Source organism: Eleutherodactylus coqui, chromosome 6, assembly GCF_035609145.1.
Source record: "Eleutherodactylus coqui strain aEleCoq1 chromosome 6, aEleCoq1.hap1, whole genome shotgun sequence".
In the NCBI taxonomy this organism is placed as follows: Eukaryota; Metazoa; Chordata; class Amphibia; order Anura; family Eleutherodactylidae; genus Eleutherodactylus; species Eleutherodactylus coqui.
Window position 1 is genome coordinate 186,698,667 of NC_089842.1, and position 22,464 is coordinate 186,721,130.

General features: G+C 42.5%; 1 protein-coding gene across 1 annotated transcript in view; it reads right to left on the reverse strand.

Moving 5' to 3' along the window:
• Positions 1–344: 344 nt before the first annotated feature.
• LOC136571795 (putative N-acetylated-alpha-linked acidic dipeptidase) overlaps positions 345–22,464 on the reverse strand; it is a 114,347-nt gene continuing 92,227 nt past the window's right edge. The window contains exons 13-17 of the mRNA XM_066572423.1: positions 21,301–21,391; positions 17,827–18,079; positions 16,766–16,847; positions 13,967–14,059; positions 345–561 (exon numbers count right to left, since the gene is read on the reverse strand). Of these exons, the coding sequence (XP_066428520.1) occupies positions 345–561; positions 13,967–14,059; positions 16,766–16,847; positions 17,827–18,079; positions 21,301–21,391 (736 nt within the window). The remainder of the gene's footprint in view (positions 562–13,966; positions 14,060–16,765; positions 16,848–17,826; positions 18,080–21,300; positions 21,392–22,464) is intronic.

Below are 22,464 nucleotides of genomic sequence, written 5' to 3' on the forward strand. Positions count from 1 at the left end.
AAAACTATGAAGCCCTAAACCATATCCAATATCAAATCTGAATAGTTAAAGGGATATTTCATCGCGCAGTATTCCTTCCAATCAGCTGATCCTCCAGCCTTCTGTCAGTGCAGCGGGGTTGGACATTGTCATTGGTGGTCAGATTCAGCAGTGTAATAGAGGGCTTCACTCCCATATATATCAATACATCATAAATGCCTGGAATATCCATTGATCTGTGTACATTATATCAGTATGAAACAGCTAAGACATCAGACAGGTGTCACTCTGCATTGAAATCACAAGTCATTACAGAAGCTTTGGATACATTGGATTGTTCTAGTCCTGTGATGCGAGATCTCGCTTTAGTGTTTTGTGCTGCCTCCACCTATACTGCTGGGCTCCTGAATGGTGCTAGCAGCAGAGGCTATGGTGTAAGCAATTATAGAAATTTCCTTTTTAACTTGTTGCCAGCGTCTTTCCTGCTTTGGATCATTGTCAATATCAAACATTGCAGAAGCCAACCCTGGAAAACTGGAGGCGGCGTACAGATTGTGCTGATTAGGGGCATAAATCACATGCCTAGGGAGATGAGAAAAATATCTGTCATTGCAAGTTTTGATTAGCAGACAAAAGAAATATTACATACAGGGTTAAATTCTTAACTGCTACACAATGAACATTGCCATGGTATTCTCGCTGGAAGGTTTCTTTGCTTTCCTTGTCAGCTCCTTATGGAAGAGATCAAAAGTGATAGCAGCTGCCAGGCCTGGTTTTAGACCAAGGGTGCTGTGGGGCATTATTAAATTTGGGACCAATAGCAAAGTATTGTACCATTAATACAGTCAATGCAAAAGGTGGTGATCAGAGACTGCAGTACTGATATCAGCGCCTCCAGTGGAGTTCCTGGGATTCCAAGGCAACATGCCTCCTCGCCATATATTCTTTAGGCCCCCTTGACGTAGGCATATTTGCGCAATACACAGAGAATAGAACACATTGATTTCAGTGGATTCACATGAGCGTATATTCCTGCAGAAAAAAATGCAGCATGCTCTATTTTCCTGCTCATTTGTGCAACCAAAGTCCCTATAGAAGTCAATGGTGATGTGCAGATAGGCCCAAAACACGCTGGCAGATGCACGAAACATTGCGTAATTGTGCAGGAAAAAGAAAAAAATCTGAAGCGTATTAGACTAATAATTAGCCACTTAAATCGGTGCGTCTTTGTTTTGCTTGCGCAAATGAACATGCCTTGAGTGCACAAAAAAAACACAAATATGCATACTCTCATGTGAAGCTAGGCCTCCATCATACAAGCGTTTTTGTACAGCATTTAGCACTGCGTTTTCAGCGCTTTGCTAAATGCTGTACAACGCTCCCATTCATTTCAATGGGGCTACGACCACAAACGTTACGACGCAGCGTCTTCAACGCTGTGCTTTGACAGCGATGCATGTTATATCTTTGGCCGTTATCAGCCTTGCGTCGCCAATTGAAATGAATGGGTAGCGGTTTCAGTGCTGCTGAAAACACGCCCAACTTTGTACCGCAGCATTAAACGTAGATTGCTAACCTGATTTGCGGAGGGGGTTTGAAATATAAGCCCTACCCCGAAAACTATGCTATGTGAAGAAGAAAAGAAGCAATACTCACCTAGCAGGCACCGTCCGGGTCCCTCCCTCTGCTCTCCGGAGCTCCGGGCAGGCTTCTGGGCACTTGTCTTCACCAACAGAGCATCTCTTGATGGTAACGAGGTTTGAAGACCCCATCTCCAGCAAGAGATTGCTCTGATTGGATGAGTCAACACTTGATGAACCAATCAGAGCCTGCGCTTCATGAACCAATCATAGCCATTCAATAAATGGCTGTGATTGGTGCATCGAGCGCTGGCTCTGATTGGCTGAGCATGCAGCTCAGCCAATCAGAGCAATCTCTTGCTGAAGCGGCGTCTTTAAACCTCGTTACCGTCAAGAGATGCTCTGTTGGCAATGACAAGTGCCCAGAGGCCTGCAGGAATGCCGGAGAACAGCGGGAGGGACTAGGTTGGCGCCTGCTAGGTGAGTATATGGCCTCTCACACACAGTTCTGGCATTAAGCTTCAGCAATTCACGCAGCATTGAAAAACGCAGCGTTTTTGCAAATGCCTGTGGGAGGGAGGCCTGAGGCTGACAGAGGATCTCTTGCTAGTAAAAGAGATTGAAAACTCTGCCTGCAGCAAGAGATTGCTTTGATTGGTTGTCAGCCAATCAGAGTCAGTGCTCGATGCACCAATCACAGCCACATAATTACAAAAAATTATAAAAACATAATTACATTCATCAGTAAATAAAAATTCCAGAATACAACAACAAATATACACATTAGAAAGAGAATAACATAAAAAGCCAACGCCAACCAAAACCATACATATTATATATCAAAACGTCCGAAACAAATTGAGGAACCCGTTGCCGTACTTTATTTTAGCATAAATATACTAAATTTTTTTAAACTATAAAATGTTTAAAAAAATCATTTTTTTAGCATTTTACCCCCAATAAAACTAAAAATCGGAAAAACAGTCAGTGAAAAACAAATTTCAAAAAAATCGCCCTATATGTCATGGAAATAAACACAGCAAAAATCACTTTGGTAGCTAAAGGAAACAAAATACAGCAGTAAAACCGCCACATGGGTAAAATCCCTAAAAAGTCTCTGGTCCTTAAGGTACAAAACAGCCTGGTTGTTAAGGAGTTAAATATTACCTCCCTAAGGTTGTTTACCAAAACACAATACATAAAGACTATTATTACTATATTTGCATTGCTATATAGTAATGCAAATATAGTATTGCTACCTAAAACTAAACCTCTCTAAAACTGACTTACTGGTATTTCCACCCTCCACTAACTGACTTCATCCTGACATCTCAGTGTGTGGCGCCACCATAACTCCTAGACAACATGCCCGCTGCCTTGGGGTCATATTTGACTCTGATCTCTCTTTTACCCCCTACATCCAATCTCTGGCCCGAACATGTCAGCTGCACCTCAAGAACATCGCAAGAATCCGCTCTTTTCTCACTGTGGACACGCTAAAAACGCTTAATGTTGCCCTCATCCACTCTCGATTATTGCAAGTCGTTGCTGATCGACCTCCCCTGCACCAGACTCTACCCTCTCCAATCCATCCTGAATGCGGCAGCCAGGCTCATCTTCCTGTCCAGCTGCTACTCGGACGCCTCTGCCCTGTGCCGGTCACTGCATTGGCTGCCCGTTAAATACAGAATTCAATTTAAACTCGCTACTTTCATCCACAAAGCCCTCCACAGTGCAGCGCCCCCCTATATCGCCTCCCTCATCTCAATCCATCAACCAGCCCGGGCTCTCCACTCTGCTAATGAAACCAGACTGAGTGCCCCTTTAATTCGAACTTCTCATTCCCGCCTCCAAGACTTCTCCAGAGCAGCACCGGTCCTCTGGAACGCACTACCAAAGGCTACCCGAGCAATCCAGGACTTGCAGAACTTCAGGCGTGCTCTAAAAACGCACCTCTTCAGGGAGGCATACCGCATTACCTAAACAAACCCCTCTGTACTCCGCCTGATAACATGCTCTCTGCCCTAGTGACTGCAATCCCTGCTAGCCATCATAAACCGCTCCTGCAGTCACACCGTTTCTGCCGTCACACGGCTAAATGTCTAACCATTGTCTATGTGTATAGCATCGCTCACTCTTCCACTTCGCCATACCGTGCACATCTCCAGCCCCTTTACCTTCTGTATCACCCCACTATTCGTAGTATGTAAGCTCGTTGGAGCAGGACCCTCACCCCTATTGTATCAATCAACTGATTACTATATGTAACCGTGGTTCTGTAATTTTTGTACTTTTGTCTTTCTGTATTCCTCCTGTCTATGCGGAATACGTTGGCACTATACAAATAAAGTTTATTATTACTATTATTGAATAAAAACCTCCAATGACTATAGCATGACCATATAGTGGTGATACCAGTTCCACAGTAGCGCTTTAGATTTGACTGTACTGTAATCACTTATACAACCTGCAAAGACTAACAAGTGATGTATTCTTTAACTCCTTCCTGCTGCAGACATTTTTTGTTTTCCCATTTTTATTTTTTTTCCCCACTTTCAAAAAATCATAGCTCTTTTATTTTTCTGACAACATAGTTACATGAGGGCTTGTTTTTGCAGGACAAGTTGTATTTTTCACTGGTATCAGTTAATGCACCATATGATATGTTGGAAAATTTCTATGTGGAAAGCAATGCATTTTTTTCCAACATTCATGATGCAGTAAAAGCGACATGTTCGTATCTTTATTTTCATAGCTGGGGTTGTGCGATAGCTCGTTTGTTGTGGGCTGACCTGTACTTTATTATTAATATAAACCTTGGCGTACATATGACTTTTTATTCCGTTTTTTTCTTGAATAAGGGGTGAACAAAAAAACACATTAATGGGATTGCATAATTTTTTTTTCTGATGGCATTTACCGTACAGGATTAATAATGTGATATTTTAATAATCAGTGATACCAGTTTTTTTTATTTACATTTTTTTATGTGGCACATGGGAAAATGGGGGGGGGGGGGTAGGGTTAAACGTTAATATTTTACATTTTATTTTACTCATATCTACATTTGTCTTTAACCCCTTAATGACGGCCCCATAGGGATTCTACGTCCTGGCCGGCTGGGCTTTATTCCTAGAGGACGTAGTTTTATGCATCCTCTAGGAATGACAGCCCTGCAGGCTCAGGACGTGATAGCTCCATGCTGCCGGTTACCGGAGGACCGCGGGACCCCACCCCCGGTCACGTGATCGCCGGTATCCACTGGATACCGGCGACAGCGTTAAACTCAATGGAAAGTTAAAAACAATTAAAGTTTCAGCTCCCCTTACGGATCGGATCCGTAAGGGGAGCTGAGAGTACTCACCCCCGGTCCTCCGCAGCGTCCGGATACTTCTGCCTTCTCCCCGGCACTGCCGCCAGCGTCTGCGCAAGCGCGCCAGACGCATTACGTCACGCGCATGCGCAGAGAGCCGGGAGGCCCGGGAAATGTAAAAATTCCCTGCTCTCGACTAAAATGAGTAGCCGAGAGCAGGGAGCTGTCACCGGGAGCCGCTGTATGCGGTTCCCGCTCACATGATCGCTGCTATCCAATAGATAGCAGCGATCATGTAAAAGTTAAAAAAAAGTTTAAAAAGTGTAAAAAAAAAAAGATAAAAAGTTTGTTTCATCTCCCTCATGGATCATATCCATGAGGGGAGATAAAATTAGGTACCCTAAGCCCCCAGATTTATCCGCGGACCTTGCCCGGCTTTTGCGCACGCGTCCGTCGCCAAAATGGCGGGCGCAGGCGCAAAAGCCGCAGATTGGCGCGGTAATTTAAAATCTCCCTGCACCTGGCTACTAAATGTAGCCAAGAGCCTGGAGATTTCATGGGGTGCCATGGTACCCGTTTCCCAGTCACGTGATCGCCGTTATCCAATGGATAACGGCGATCACGTAAAAGTTAAAAAAAAGCTCAGTTTTCACCTCCCATCACTGATCGCATCCGTGAGGCGAGGTGAAATTACTTAAATAAGGCCACCAGCGAGGTTCCCTGACGGGATCCTTATCCGCGGACCTTCCCCCAGTTTTGGCGCATGCGCCCATCGCCAAAATGGCAGACGCAAGCGCAGAAGCTGGGGAGGGCCAGAGAAAATTTAAAATCTCCTTGCTCCTGGCTACTAAAGGTAGCCAAGAGCTTAGAGATGTCACAGAGGGCCACGGTGAACGTCTTCAGTCACGTGATCGCCATTATCCAATGGATAATGGCGGTCACGTAAAAGTCAAAAGACAGTTAAAGTTTGACGCTCCGTTCAGTTTGGGCCCCGTTGTGCATCCACACAGAAGATTAGGGCCACAATGCATATGTTTCTGAACACGGGACAAATGGGGGTATACATTTTGGGGTGCACGTCTTCATTCCTATGTGTGCTGTACAAAAAAAAACTATTTTTAAAATTACATAATTACCAAAAAAACAAAAATCGTATTTTTTTCCTTCTGCTTTGCTTCGATTCATTTAAAAACTGTGGGGTCAAAATACGCAGTACACCCCTAGATTAATGCGTTAAGGGGTACAGTTTTTAAAATGGGGTCATTTGTGGGGGTCCTCTGTCGTTTTGGTCACTCACGGGTTCTATAAGTGTGCAATGGGGCCTAAAACGCCTTCAAGCAAAATGTCTATTCTGAAAACCACCCGCTGCTCCTTCCAGTTTGGGCCCGTTGTGCATATGGACAGAAAATTAGGGCCACAATGGGTATGTTTCTGAACACGGGACAAACGGGGGTATCCATTTTTGGGTGAAAGCCTCCATTTATATGTCTGCTGTCCAAAAAAAACTGTTTTTAAAATCACATGATTGATAAAAAAAACAAAAATCGTAATTTTTCCTTCTGCTTTGCTTTGCTTCATTCAAAAACTGTTGGGTCAAAATATGCAGTACACCCCTATATTAATGCGCTAAGAGGTCTAGTTTCCAAAATGAGGTCATTTGTGGGGGTCCTCTGTCGTTTTGTCCGCTTGAGGGGTCTACAAGTGGGCAATGGGGCCCAAAACGCCTTCAAGCAAAATGTCTGATCTGAAAGCCACCGGCTGCTCCTTTCGGTTTTGGCCCCGTTGTGCACACGGACAGAAGATTAGGGCCACAATGGGTATGTTTCTGAACACGGGACAAACGGGGGTATGCATTTTGCGGTGTAAATCCTCGTTTTCATGTGCACTATAGAAAAAAATTCTGTGTTAAAAATTACGTATTTGCAAAAATATGAAATTTATTTATTTTTACTCTAAATTGCATTAATTCCTGAAAAGAAACTGTGGGGTCAAAATACTCCTGACCCCCCTCAGTGAATACATTAAGGGGTGCAGTTTTTAAAATGGGGTCATTTGTGGGGTTATCTATAATTCTGACACCTATGAGCCTATGAGCCTTTACAATCTTGGCTTGGTGCCGGAAAATAAAGCGTTCCTCAAAATTTTTACCACCTAAATGAAGTACAACATGTGGCGAAAAAACAATGTCAGAATCACTTGGATATGTAAAGCCTTCACGGAGTTATGATATGTTAAGTGACACGTCAGATTTCCAAAATTTCGCTCCGTCACTAAGCCGCAAACAGGCTTCGTCACTAAGGGGTTAAACCTCCCAGGGAACTTGGAATTGTGATCATTTCTTCACTTTTACAGTATAATTCAATGCCATAGCAATGCATTATACTATATTCTGACCGGCAATCTTTTAAAAGTGATAGGTGATTATTAATGGCAGCCCTGGGGTCTTTCAGAAGACTCTAAGCTGCCATGACAGCCAAATGGCTCCTTGCAATTTCATTGTGGGATGGATGGGTGGGTGGGTAGGGGGGAGAGAGACATTCATGTCCCCCAAATGCCAATAGAGTGGGCTTGCCTCCCTAGCCTGCTCCATACACAAACAGCTGGAAAAGGGTTAATTTGTAGTCTTTTTCATCCAGTTCAGACAGCTATGAAGACCTGTTTCAGCCACGGCTTCAACAGAATCAACAATTTGCTTTCTAGACATCTTTGGCTCCTCGCTTTTCCGTTATTGGCTGTGTCACACAGTACCCCTAAATACTATATATGTGCGGATTTTGATGTAGATTTCACCCCCTCATTTAACCTTTTCCAATCCAATTTGTATCCCGATTGTCCTAGGGGGCTTACTCTTTTTCTGCCATTTTACAACGGTGCTATCTGCTGGCTAAAGCCAGTACTGCATGAGGTGACATGTTGGATAGGCTCAGACAGCAGAGAGGCCGGCAATATACAGTAAGAGAAACCCAAAGTACGTCTTCCAACACCGGAGCTGTACAGCCTTAAATCATAATGTCTTCAGACGTCAGACAGTGGATTGGAAAGGGTTAAAGAGGTGAGTTCTGCATGGAATCTGCAGCATAAATTGACATGCTGCAGATCTAAAATCTGCACTGCAGGTTAGTTCATACTTCAGATTTTTTTATATAAAGTCTTCTGGGTGAGATTTCTTGAAATCTCATCGTAAGTGCTGGTAGTGGGGCTGCAGAAAATAGACAGCATTTCTGCTATGTATAAATATACCTCAAAGGAGAAAGCACAACGTAACCCTTGCTTCACCACGCTGGCAGAGTCCTCTACTCAATACTCCTTTTCCCTCTCCACTCATCCACTACAGTCTTTGTTCACACTTGTTCTGCTCTATCGCTTCAGCAACATCTGTTCTCTCTCGTTTCTCTGAATTTCGCATTTTAATGTTTCATGAAAAATAAAAGATATGGCCGACAGCATTTTTTGTGGAGCCTGTTGTAGTTTTTCATACAGTTATATTACTACTTGTATACAAAGGAGTTTATGACTTTTTCATAATTTGCTATAAACGTATGATTTTTTTATACCGTACTACATTTTAAGTAATGAAAGGTAAAAAATGCAGTGGATTCTGTGGGAACACTGTACGGTGCAATGCTGAGTTTTCCTTCCCATTTATCATGAGTCACACCTTAAAAAAGCTGGAAATGTGGAAACTCACTCATTCCGTGCTACATATCGCAGATACATGAAGAACTAGACACATCCTAGTATTGTTATTAAGAATAATTAAAATTATTTCACCAATAGCTGCCGAGAACAAAAAGTGAGAGGTCATGCCTTTAGCATTTAAAGTGGTAGTAGTAACATAGTTGAAGTAAATCATTGCTCAAGATAAATTGAGACTATTTTAAAGAAAATAAGGTAATACGGTGTAAAAGATTATATTACTGTATTGGAAAATATGGGCTAGGATGAAGAATGTGCCCTTGAGACTTAGGGCTCTTTCACATGGACTTATACATTTTTGAACGTGCCATGAACGAGGTGCTTTTGGGTAGTCTATGATTTATGTTAAGGTGCAGTTTCACCATGACCTTCCTTCCTAGCTTCTCTCACATACAGCCCCCCCCCCCCTTCCTCTGGTTTAGTTTTCATGGTTGAAGAGCTCATTTCTGCAATCAATCCTTTATGACAAGGGCACGTTCGAGTGCAAATTAATATTGCTACTTTTGTATGTTATGCTTTATTGTTGGTTAAGTGATTAAACCATACTATAGGAGAAGACTATGCATTCTTTGGGACCCTTAGAGAGATGGTTGATGTCCTTCAGGCACGAGTGGCAAATCCAGTACAATATCAAGATGTCAATGTAATTCTTTCCTATGGGTGCCCCCTCCCATACACTGTATATGCCACTGCATGGTACCACTCATTTGACCTTTTTGTAGGCTGCATATGTTGCGGCAGTTCTGGAATTGCTGCTGTTCTGATAGTCTGGTGCAGGTTTTGCAGGTGGTTCTCCATCTTCTGGCCCTGGTGGGTGTGTTATTAGGTTAGACAAGCCTAACAGCACCCGTGGGTAATTACTAGGGCTATTTAGTCTGGCTGATGCTGGACTAAATTGCTGTTGAATCTTCAGTCTAGTTCTGACTGTGGTCTCAGTCAGAGCTTGCTCCTGGATCGTTTCTTTGCCTGCTGCATCTCTTTGCTAAGTTTGTGTTTCTTTTCTATTGTGTTTCTTATGCTTCCCCTGTCCCACATAGGGCTAACTTAGAGCCGAGGTCAGTTACGTCCTTGTCAGCCCAAATTGCCTGCGTTTAGGCATATCCACATCCCTGAAGTTATTTTGGTATGAAAAGAGTTCCCGTATTTTGCTTTATTATTGTTTTTACACAGTTTGCGCACATTTTTGCATGATCAGCGGGTTAGAAGTCCAGCATGTCCTGGGTGGACGTGACAGTATATAAACGTGACACATTTGTAAAAAAAAATCCTCTCTTTAGTGTAACATGTGTCAGGAGATTTACACTTTAATTTGTTTTTTAGTTTTCTAAAATATTTGTCTATTTGATGAGATATTTTCTATATTAGAATTGATACATTTCAGTATGGCAAACTATTTGGGTTCTCATGCTAAAAGTTTCCTGTGGTTACTGTGTATTTTTCAGGATACTACTTATAGTGAGTAGAATTGGATACAATCATACTGCCATATACTAATGATTAGAGATGAGCGAACGTACTCGTCCGAGCTTGATACTCGTTCAAGTATTAGCGTGTTCGAGATGCTCGTTACTCGTAACGAGTACCACGCGATGTTCGGGTTACTTTCACTTTCATCTCTGAGACGATAGCGCGCTTTTCTGGCCAATTGAAAGACAGGGAAGGCATTACAACTTCCCCCTGTGACATTCAAGCCCTATACCACCCCCCTGCAGTGAGTGGCTGGCGAGATCAGGTGTCACCCGAGTATAAAAATCGGCCCCTCCCGCGGCTCGCCACAGATGCGTTCTGACATAGCTGAGGGACAGTGCTATCGTGTTGGAGCTGCTATAGGGAGAGTGTTAGGAGTAATTGTAGGCTTCAAGAACCCCAACGGTCCTTCTTAGGGCCACATCTAACCGTGTGCAGTACTGTGGAGGCTGCTTTTTGCAGTGTTGCACTTTTTTTTTTTTTTCGGTATATCGGCCGTGCAGAGCATTGTGCCCTGCAGTAATACTCCAGGGACAGAAGTGCTTAGGCAGGGAGAGCGTTAGGAGTATTTTAGGCTTCAAGAACCCCAACGGTCCTTCTTAGGGCCACATCTAACTGTGTGCAGTACTGTGGAGGCTGCTTTTTGCAGTGTTGCACTTTTTTTTTTTTTGGTATATCGGCCGTGCAGAGCATTGCGCCCTGCAGTAATACTCCAGTGACAGAAGTGTGGAGGCAGGGACAGAAGACATATTATTGATTGAATATAGGCAGTGGGCCTTTTCTAAAAAATATTGGGCAAAAAATCTATTTGGCCTGCCTGTCACTGTGCTCAGTGTTCTGGGTCTGTGTGTGCTGGGTGTAGTAGTTCTACAACAAAATCATACGCAGCCAGCTAAGTGTTACAGCAGGCTTGCGCCAAATAATTTCCTGGCTCTGTCTGGGCTCTGAAATCACCGCTGTGTTGCAGTTAACAGTGCAACACTCTGTAGTTCTGTGACATACCCTAGGGACAGAAGTGTGGAGGCAGGGGCAGAAGACATATTATTGATTGAATATAGGCAGTGGGCCTTTTCTAAAAAATATTGGGCAAAAAATCTATTTGGCCTGCCTGTCACTGTGCTCAGTGTTCTGGGTCTGTGTGTGCTGGGTGTAGTAGTTCTACAACAAAATCATACGCAGCCAGCTAAGTGTTACAGCAGGCTTGCGCCAAATAATTTCCTGGCTCTGTCTGGGCTCTGAAATCACCGCTGTGTTGCAGTTAACAGTACAACACTCTGCAGTTCTGTGACATGCCCTAGGGACAGAAGTGTGGAGGCAGGGATAGAAGACATATTATTGATTGAATATAGGCAGTGGGCCTTTTCTAAAAAATATTGGGCAAAAAATCTATTTGGCCTGCCTGTCACTGCGCTCAGTGTTCTGGGTCTGTGTGTGCTGGGTGTAGTAGTTCTACAAAATCATACGCAGCCAGCTAAGTGTTACAGCAGGCTTGCGCCAAATTATTTCCTGGCGTTCCGTAAGTGAAGTCAGCCTCCAGCCACAGGCCAATAAGCGGCACATTTAATTACAGCGTACTGTTTCTGCATTACTGGTAATACAGCATACTGAGGGGTAGGGGTAGGCCTAGAGGACGTGGACGCGGCCGAGGACGCAGAGGCCCAAGTCAGGGTGTGGGCACAGGCCGAGCTCCTGATCCAGGTGTATCGCAGCCGACTGCTGCGGGATTAGGAGAGAGGCACGTTTCTGGTGTCCCCACATTCATCGCACAATTAATGGGTCCACGCGGTAGACCTTTATTAGAAAATGAGCATTAATTGTTACATGTCGACACGGGAATCAATCACTTTTAGTTTGAACGATGATTTTAAAGTGAACTTAAAATCCAGTATTCAGACACTTGGAGATAAAGTGTCCACATGCTGTTATCTCCATGGGAGTTGGCAGATAACATTGTAATTTGCTGGCAACCAGGAGCACAACAATGCAGCTGTGTACATATCTGGGTGTGTAATTAATCACCTGCTGGGCTCTGCAAACAACTTCTGGAGGACCCTTTATATGTAAATGAAGATGATAAAGTGTTAATGGACATTAAGACTTTATGCAAATACATCACAAAATCTTTCAATTGTTTGAAAGATTATCTTTGCATGTAAATGAACCTTCACTCCTTTTGCCACATCCAGGTAGTATAGCCAGTGCTGCTTTAACTTTAAATTGTGAACAATGCTTCCAGCTGTATCTCTAGGAACATTCAGTACCTTTGCTGTTTTTTTTGTATCCTTTTCCATATTTTTACAGGACAATGATATCTTCTCTTAATTTTTTTGACTACACTTCTGGCTTGGCCATATTTTTAACATGCAGTCAAATACCACAGTCAACAAAGACCTAGCCAGTCCAGGTATTTGCTGTGGTTTGCTCAAGCACACTTGAAGCAACTAATAAAGCCCTTGATTAGTTGCATCAAATGTGCTTCAGACAACACCTAATCTACAAATGTGTGCTCTTCTGTGGATTGAATAATTCTGAGACTGCAGTTGTCGTTTTAACCCCTTAAGTACTCTGCCCTTTTTTCCCCATTTTCGGTTTCCCTTCATCTTCTAAAATATTATAACTCTCTTCTATTTAACCATCAACGTAGATGTCTGAGGGCTTGTTTTTTGCAGGAGTAGCTGTATTTTTCAGTGGTACTATATAATGTACCATATAATGTAGTGAAAATGTTTAGAAAATTCTACGTGAAGTGAAATGGAAAAAAACTAAATTTCACCATCTTTGGGTGTATCTTTTTTCTACGGCATATACACTGCCACTGAAATGACCTGATAACTTTATTCTATGGTTCAGTACGATTACTATGATACTAAATTTATATAGGTTTTTTTGCTGTACTACTTTTATTTTTTTTCCAAAGATATTTAATATTTTAAAATTATTTTCTGCCGCCATCCTCTGACAGCCATAACTTCATTTTTCCGCTGCCATAGTTGTGGAGGGCTCATTTTTTTGCGGGATGTTCTGTATTTTTTTTTGGAGTACATACGACTTTTCGATCACATTTTATTACATTTTATCATGTAGACAGGGTGCCCCAAAAAAGCGCAAGTGTGGCGTTGTTTATTTTTCTTTTCTGATGACATTCACATTGCGGGGTAAATAATGCATTACTTTGATAGATTGGACTTTTACGCACGCAGTGATACCAAATTTGTTGTTTTTTAAATTTAGATTCTTTTATTAGAAATATGGCAAAAGGGTTTTTAAAGTTTTATAACCTTATTTTTAATAATTAATGAATGGGGAACAAGAACTTGCGGTGATCCGATCACCCCTGCAGTATGATGTAATGCCATAGCATTACATTATACAGCGATGTGACAGGCAATCTATCAAGTCGTGCCACAGGCATAGCTTGATAGGCAATCTGCAATGGCAGCCCTAGGACTTATCAGAAGGTCCCCGGCTGCCATGGCAACTGCACAGCAACCCACAATCTTATCGTGGGTGGCAGTGTGGGACCCCGAACATCAATCGCAACATTTAAATACAGTTAAAGGGTTAACAGCCCCGATCAGCCACGTGGCTTATCGGAGCTGTTGTGTGGGAATGTCGGTTGTAAGAAATATCCAGCACCTACATTGTATGGAGTGTGATTGACCTACGATCCCCCTTCATACATACTCTGAAACCTGCAGGACGTAAATGTACGTCCTGTAGCGTTAAGGGGTTAAAAGTGGAATTTTGTGCTGTGCCTGCACAGAACTTTGGGTAGTCTACAGCACTGGTCTAGTGGGGAAATTATACTGGCCAGCTGACCGCCACCTTGAAGGTCATTTTGAATTTTAATTTCTCTTAATTGCAAATAAAAAAATGTACTGATTGAAACAATTTGTAAACAACTTTTTAGAGCAGATTCACCGCACTCTACCTGTAAAACAAATTGCCAGCTACTCCAAGAGGATCAATAAAGGATCTTTCAAGTTGCATGAGTTGATCGTTGATCTTCCTTACCTCTAGTGGGCTGAAAAAGAAAAGCGGGGAAAGTTGTTACATTATTTTTTGATAAGCTGATCCAAGGTGTTCATAAAGAAGACCTGCCACCTATTTTATTTTCAATTTAATCAATTATTGTAATCTGGAATGAATAAATTATAATTTATTGTAAATTCTAAATTCATTTTTGAAATTTACACTGTTTAAAAATGTAAGGGAAAACTTTAGATTTTTCAATATTTCTACAAGAAGCACCTAAAGGGCTAATGCCCACGGATGGATCACACGGCGGAAATCCTAATAGCATTCTGCCTTTCAATGTTCATGCTGCAGAATTCTACCGTGGAATTCCGCAGTGTGAAATAAACCACGGCATGTTTTATTTGCCGCGGGAATACGCACGGTTGGCTTACATCGTAGTCAATGGAAGCCGGCTGTCACGCTATACTTCGGCTTCTACACGGAAGTATCACGTGATTCCGTGTCCCCGCCCACCACCGACTGTCATGCGCTGTACTGCTATGCGCGTCAGGTGGGACATGCACAGCGGATCCAGGAGGTAAGTATTGGGTCTTTGGGGCGGCGCCATGACGGACTACGCTGCGATATTCCGCTGGCGGAGTCCATCACAGCTGTAGGCATTAGCCTTAAGGCAGGTGACAGGAAACCAGGTGCTGTATTTTGTATACTCTCCCGCTTCATTGGTTCCATGCTGCCCACCTGCAAAGTCTGCACGCCAGTTGAAAATCTGACTCTTTTCAGAGCCTTGTGCGCATAGACTTGTATAGGAGACCATGTGCATGGGACTCTGAAAAAAGTTAGATTCTTGGCTAGCATGCGAACGTTACAGGCAGGCACCACAGGATCTGCACCAATGGTGTGGAAGTGTTTACTTTAGTCAAGAGTTGCGCCAGATCTGATGTATCATTTGACATTTAATTCATTTAACATAATTTGCACCAAACAGTCCTGCTTGTGTAAAGTGTTGTTCTAACAAACCTGTTGATGACTGTGCCCCTGTCTATTTAAGCTGAAATTAATAAATAATATAAGAGACATTAGAGTTAAGACTGCATAACTAACATGTTGTGTTTTCTGTAGGAAAATGTTGACCCAAGGTGCAACAGGAATGAGGCAACAAAGGGCTCAGGAATCCTGGCGGTACAAATAATTGTCAGCTACACCTGCTTAGGTAAAGTCCCTCGACTACTAGGGTGACATCACATTGTGACATTTTCTGGCAGACTGTATTTGCGGGGTGGTTTACCATTGCCTTCCCCAGCCTTCTTTTATCCCCCCACCAAGCTGGGTACTCATTCTACCAACCTCGGAATCATGGAAGGCTGAGTCAACCTTCAGCCGGCTACCTGATCCAAGCCGGGATTGAACCTGGGATAAAAGTTGCCAGTGTTCACAGTTCCTCATGGTACTGCTGTAGACAGCAGAGCTGGGGCTGTGGGGAGATCACTCAGGATTCCCCACGGGGATTGTTTTTTTTTTTGCAGTGTAATGATTGTTATTTGTAAAGAAAGCATGGCCTCCTGCTACAAGATCCAAAAATGTACACTTTGTACGTTTTGCTTCATGAGGCACATAGTTTTCGGTTTTCCTTAGGGGTGAGGGATGGAACAACTGGACAGGAACTAGGGTGTATTAGCGGGTCTTGTTCCTTATAGATTCTGTTAGGTCACAGAACAAAGATAAAGCCCCATACATGCATTATGCAAAAAGCGATGTCACAGCACAGGATTGATTTATAGATAGGTAGACAGATCTGCAATGTCACTATACAAGTATAATGCATATAAGGACACTGCACAGGAATAATGCACATAGTGAGTTTACTGCATAGAAATAATGCAACAAGTTATGTCACAGTGCTACACGGGTAGTACAGGTGGGTGATATTACATGGCAGGAATATCCTTTCCTTGGTCCCCAAGTGATCAGCATTTAATTTAGCAAGTTCTTTACTTCCTGCTGGAGATGAACCCACTTCCTTAATAGACCGTATAGCAGCTGCTATTTTTGCTACCCTGGTAGCTAAGTTATAAACGTTAGATAGGACTGATCTCTGAAACACCCACTGTTGCCAAGAGCAAGAGGTTGCAAATCTCTGTTCTCTCCTGGATAGCAGGATGAGCATGAATGGAAGCTTGAAAGCACTAAAAATGAGAACGCCATAAAAGTATCATATAATAAGACATCGCCACCCCTTCCCCTCATGTTCATCTAAAGGGGTTGTCCAGGATTAGAAATATATCGCTGATGATCCATGATCTGTGCCTGAAAGTGCTACTCAACCTTACTGAAGTAATACCACACCACTTGTGGACAGCTGTGGTACTACGGTAGTTTTTGAGAAAGCTGCCATGCTTGCCTAAACCTGGACAACTGCTTTAATAATGAGGTCACTTTTGCCTCCCAGGAGTTAAGCACCATGTGTTCCTGAAGTGCATTATTTTAGGAGTCCCCATTGTCTATAAGGCAACAAACTGCATGTCTACTCCATGTATTATTGGCTGTGACAGTGAATTTATGACAATGCTGCTCACTGTTGATATTCATCTAATCCTCTGAAAGACCGTAAGTATGTTACAATATTAGGGAATCAATTTTTTTGTGTACGGATGTTTTTTAATCTATTATTTATATTGGCGCATCCAAAACTATTCCAATTTTCCATTTTTCTATGCTTCGAAGAAAAATCTATTTATATTTATGTTCTACTTACTTTTCTCTATTTACTTTCTCTATCCGTGATTGAAAAGCCTTAGCTGCTTTATGAAATTCACCAACTGCCTCAAAGACTGAACCTGGAAATAGAAAATGAAGAACTTCTAATGCATTAAAATCTCCCATATATAATGTATGAGTATATAACGAAAGTAAAATTGTCATTTATATGCTATAGTCACAAGGATACCAAATTTTCAGAATTTCCAAACTATTGGTTGTTACATGTACTTACACATCAAAAACAGACATGCTGCAGTCAGTTGTCTCAAGAATGTTGAATAAATTCATGCTAGTGCAGACTGTGACTATTCATATGTTGGATTAGGAGGATTTCTGGATTACTAGGACTACCAATTTATTGATAATCTAGAGTTGAACCCACTACAATTCCTGCAATGAAAAATAAACTTTTTGCCTTTCCTCGATAGAAGTGATATGATGTCATTCTAAGAAGATGATTATGGCCACCAATGAGAATGTAACATCCAGTTGTCACCATATTTATACATTTCCAGGAGGAATAACAGAGGGACCACACTATATAGAGTTCTAAAAAAAGATGCTTCAGAATGGTTCTTTAATTAGGTAAACATGTATTTATCAAAACAGACATGTCAGTTCACCGGACAGGTTCTAAATTTAACCTGATACATACAGTATAGTTGGCACTATTTTTAAAGGAGAACTCTAACAAAAAGAATAGTACTCAAGAGTCATCAGTCCTTCAGACTCACTAATGATAAGTATTTGGTCCTGTCAAACAGCCACCAGAAGATATTCACTCATAGCAGTATATACATACAGTAGATGTGCTTGCCAATTCCCCATTAATTTAGCCTGATGAAGGATTGTTAGAAGACCTGAAAGCTCGCTATAACATCATGTATTTTTGTTAGCAATTAAAAGATATCATATCTACAAGATTACTTGGTTTTTCTTACTGAAAACAATCGCACTTTGCCAATTCCCACATACAACCCTTGTCCATTTAACAATTTCAGGAGATACAACTGTTGGGATTTCGGACTAATTGAGTGCCGTCAGTGTATTACTTACTTAGGCTGATGTTATGTTCCAGTAACTTAGGACCATATAAGCTTTGCACTTCATTGACAATTCTTTGCAACGTCTCTACATACTCCACACAGTCAAGATGTAGGACAACATCGTCTGCTAGACGTAGGGCCATTTCACCCCACAGCCGTGCTACGGCTTGGTGATAGTAGAAACCACGATCCATAAGACGAGAAACTAGATCCACTGTTTCATAGACAGAATGATACATGGGGTATGATGATAAGGAATACTTCTGAAAAGAAGGATATTTTGTACATTAAATAATAATCACAGCATATATTCGACTGCCTGTGGGGGCAGAACACTTGGTTCCACCTTTAAAATGTCTCCACAAAGTAGAAAACACAGCAGAAATACTGTGAGGGTTTCTTATAATAAAAGGCTTTAATGACACATTGTCTCCCAAAGCCTTCCTTCGGACAAAGGCTTCTTCCCAAATGCCAGAAAAATTGACGATATTTTTGCAGGTTCCTTGAGAAATTTTTCCTATATAGAATCCTAGAAGAAAATGCCTGAAAAAAAGACATACCTTGAGGTCATGAATGTACAGGTCCTGGACTAGGCAAAGAGGTGGTCATACATCTGCGATCACTCCTTATTAAATCAATGGATTTCTCATTGACTAATGCAAAGTGACTATGAATGCATGAGCATTTCACTAGTGGTGAAAGGGCACTCCCATTCTAGTCAATACACTGTGAAGTCTTTCATGGGAAAACCGCATGAAGGCCAGTCTTACACAAGCATATTACGGGCACATTTGTGCGCCTATAATACAGATGAGTATCACAGCCCAACTGCTGACCAGGGCAATCATGAGTATTGTGGGCGCATAAATGCACCTGAACTGTTCTTGTGTGAAACTAGCCTAAAATCAGTCAAGAATTTCACATGTATGGCAATGCACGTGTTAAATAAAAGGGGTTGTTAGAACATATTTTCATGTTGCTACATTCTAAGATTTACACATTTGAATTAGTTTAAATGTATTTCTATTACGATCAGCCATAGCATTAAAACCACTGGTAGGTGCAGTGAATGACATTGATCTTGTTACATTGGCACTCAACAAGGGGTGGGATCTACTAGGCAGAAAGTTTTTGAAGTTGATGTGCTGGAAGCTACTAAAAAAGTTAATGCTGGCAATGATAGAACAGTGTCAGACACTTAGGAAGAACTTAGGCTGGTTTCACATCTGCTTTGGAACCTCCAGCCGGAGGTTCTGTCACAGATCTGGCTGCACATACTGGCCTCGGGGTGGAAACGGGCAGACCCCATTATAGTCAATGGGATCTGCCCAGCGCTGTGGACGGAATTGTTTGGCTGCAGGGATTCCCTTTTCCTGCTCCCCAAATGGAACAGGAAAACGAAATCCCTGGTGAAGGTGGGAAAGGGTCATGCGATAGTTTTCTGTCATCAAAAGTCACAAGTGGGGATTTACTAACAAATCTGCAACTTTTTGCTGCTTTGCTTTGCCAAAATGAAGAGAAAGGGGCACAGTTTGTATGGTGTGAGGCTTTTAAACAGGTTTAAGAATTGTGACCTGTTTAAAAACAATAGCAAAATTTGTCACAGTCTGACTCTAGTAGCTGAGTGGTGTAAAAAGTGACTACACAATTCTAGACATACCTCAAGATGTCACTAATTTATCATAAGCATTCAGCACTGATAAATTTGTTGAATATAATGGCAAGGTGGTCTCCAGCAACAGAGTAAAAAAAAAAACTCTAATAACAAAATTTCCCCCATATTGCATTGCAGCTTGTTGCTTATGGGGCTGTTTGGATACCTTTGATGTTGGTATTCACGTGGATGTTACTTTGACATGTATCACCTAACTAAACATTGTACAGACCAAGTACACCTATTCATGGCAGTGGTATTTCCTAATGGCAATGGCCTCTATCATTGGGGTAATGCACCATACCACACTGCAGAAATTGTTCAAGAATGGTTTGAGGAATATGACAAATAGTTCAAGTTGATGCCTCCATTTTACCCAGATCTCAGTCCAATCATGCATTTGTGGGATGTGCTGAAAAAACAAGTCCCATCCATGGAGGTCCCAACTAACAACTTACAGGTCTTAAAGATTCTGCTGCTAAAGCCTTGGTGCCAGAAACCACAGGACACCTTAAGGGGTCTTATGGAGTCCATGCCTTGATGGATTAGAGCTAGAGATGAACGAGCACCAAAAAGCTTGTGTCCTCGTTATTCGAGTCAAGCTTTTTGTAAAATTCAAGAGCCCTATTCGAGTAACAAACCCCATTGACTTCAATTGGAGACTCAAGCATTTTTGTATGGGACCTGTGATCTCTCTCTCTCTGTCTCTCTCTCTCTGTCTCTCTCTCTCTGTCTCTCTCTCTCTGTCTCTCTCTCTCTGTCTCTCTCTCTCTGTCTCTCTCTCTCTGTCTCTCTCTGTCTCTGTCTCTCTCTCTCCTCCGCCAAGCCAACCACAAACTACCGTTGGCGTGCGCAGGGGTCAAATCTGACACGTCTACGGTGTTGAGGGGCCAAAACTGGGGCAGGGTCCAACACGGCATGATGCTCGCTCGAGTAGCGAGCACCATTGAGTATGCTAATACTCGAACAAGCATCAAGCTCGGAAGAGTACGTTCGCTCAACCTTAGTTATAGCTATTTTGATGGCGCTTACATAATGTTAAACAAGTGGTTATAATGTTATTACTGGTCAGTTTATTTATATAGTATAAATCTTGATTCAATCTTATATATTTTTGTTTCTTTGATTGGAGGACTAAAGTTGTTTCCATGTGACTGTAAAGTAATTTAATGTTGAGAAACTTGTAGTAAAACTGTATTTGAATGAATGGTGTCATTTTCTGACAATAAAATGTTTTAACCCTTTGCAATCTAATTTGGATTCAGGGTTTCCTAGGGGGCTTTCTCTTTTTGCCATTATACAATGGTGCCTTCTGCTGGCTAGAGCTAGTACTGCGCTATGGGAGATGCTGGAGAAGCCCCTGACAACGGAGCGGCCAGTAATATATAGTAAGAATACCCTGCTGGACGTCTTCCGACATCAGGGCTGTACAGGCTTCAATCAAAATGTGTTCAGACGTCAGACAGTGTATTGGAAAGGGTTAAATGAAGTTTTTATGTTAAAAAATCTTGAAGGGTGCAGTCACGTATAGCAGATTTGCAGCGATTTTTTCCTGCAGGCAAAAAATCCACAACAAATTCCCTCTATAATCTGCGTCAAAGTTCACATCATGTGATGTAGATTTTGGCACAGATTCGAAACAGGTTTCACCTCTTAAAATTAAATTCAAGTTAAAAGGGTGCTGTAGATTAACACTAAAATCTGCAACAATCTCAGCAACACATCAGCTATAACTGCGTTTTCAAGTGAAATATTTTCTTAGAAAAAAAATAATTGGCGTTGCACAATTTAGTTTGAATGGATTTATCTGTGTGTGTCTCAGCGCAGTACCTGGTCATAATGGTATCTCACATCGGCTGCAGAAACTCCAAGAAGTTGCAGGAATGGTGAGTAGTCACTTCCAGAGCCCAAGTTCCCCACACTGCAAAACCCAAATAAAATGGGAAATTATTAGAGATGAGCGAGCACCAAAATGCTCGGGTGCTCGTTACTCGGGACGAAAATTTCGCGATGCTCGAGGGTTCGTTTCGAATAACGAACCCCATTTAAGTCAATGGGCGACCCGAGCATTTTTGTATATCGCCGATGCCCACTAAGATTTCTATTTGAGAAAATCTGGGCAATTCAAGAAAGTGATGGGAACGACACAGCAACGGATAGGGCAGGCGAGGGGCTACATGTTGGGCTGCATCTCAAGTTCCCAGGTCCCACTATTAAGCCACAATAGAGGCAAGAGTGGGCCCCCCCCTTCCAACAATTTTTACTTCTGAAAAGCCCTCATTAGCAATGCATACCTTAGCTAAGCACCACACTACCTCCAACAAAGCACAATCACTGCCTGCATGACACTCCGCTGCAACTTCTCCTGGGTTACATGCTGCCCAACCCCCCCCCCCCTCCGCACGACCCAGTGTCCACAGCACACACCAAAGTGTCACTGCGCAGCCTTCAGCTGCCCTCATGCCACGCCACACTCATGTCTATTTAGAAGTGCGTCTGCCATGAGGAGGAACCGCAGGCACACACTGCAGAGGGTTGGCACGGCTAGGCAGCGACCCTCTTTAAAAGGGGCAGGACGATAGCCCACAATGCTGTACAGAAGCAATGAGAAATATAATTCTGTGCCACCGCCATCAGGAGCTGCACACGTGGGCATAGCAATGGGGAACCTATGTGCCACACACTATTCATTCTGTCAAGGTGTCTGCATGCCCCAGTCAGACTGCGTTTTTTTATAAATAGTCACAGGCAGGTACAACTCCGCAATGGGAATTCCGTGTGCACCCACAGCATGGGTGGCTCCCTGGAACCCACCTGCTGTACATAAATGTATCCCATTGCAGTGCCCTGGACAGCAGAGCTAACGTCAGATTAAATGCAGGTGGGCTTCGGCCCGAACTGCATGCCCCAGTCAGGCTCGAGTTTTTTATAAGTATACACAGGCACGTACATCTCCCTAATGGGAAGTCCATGTGGAACGACAGCATGGGTGGG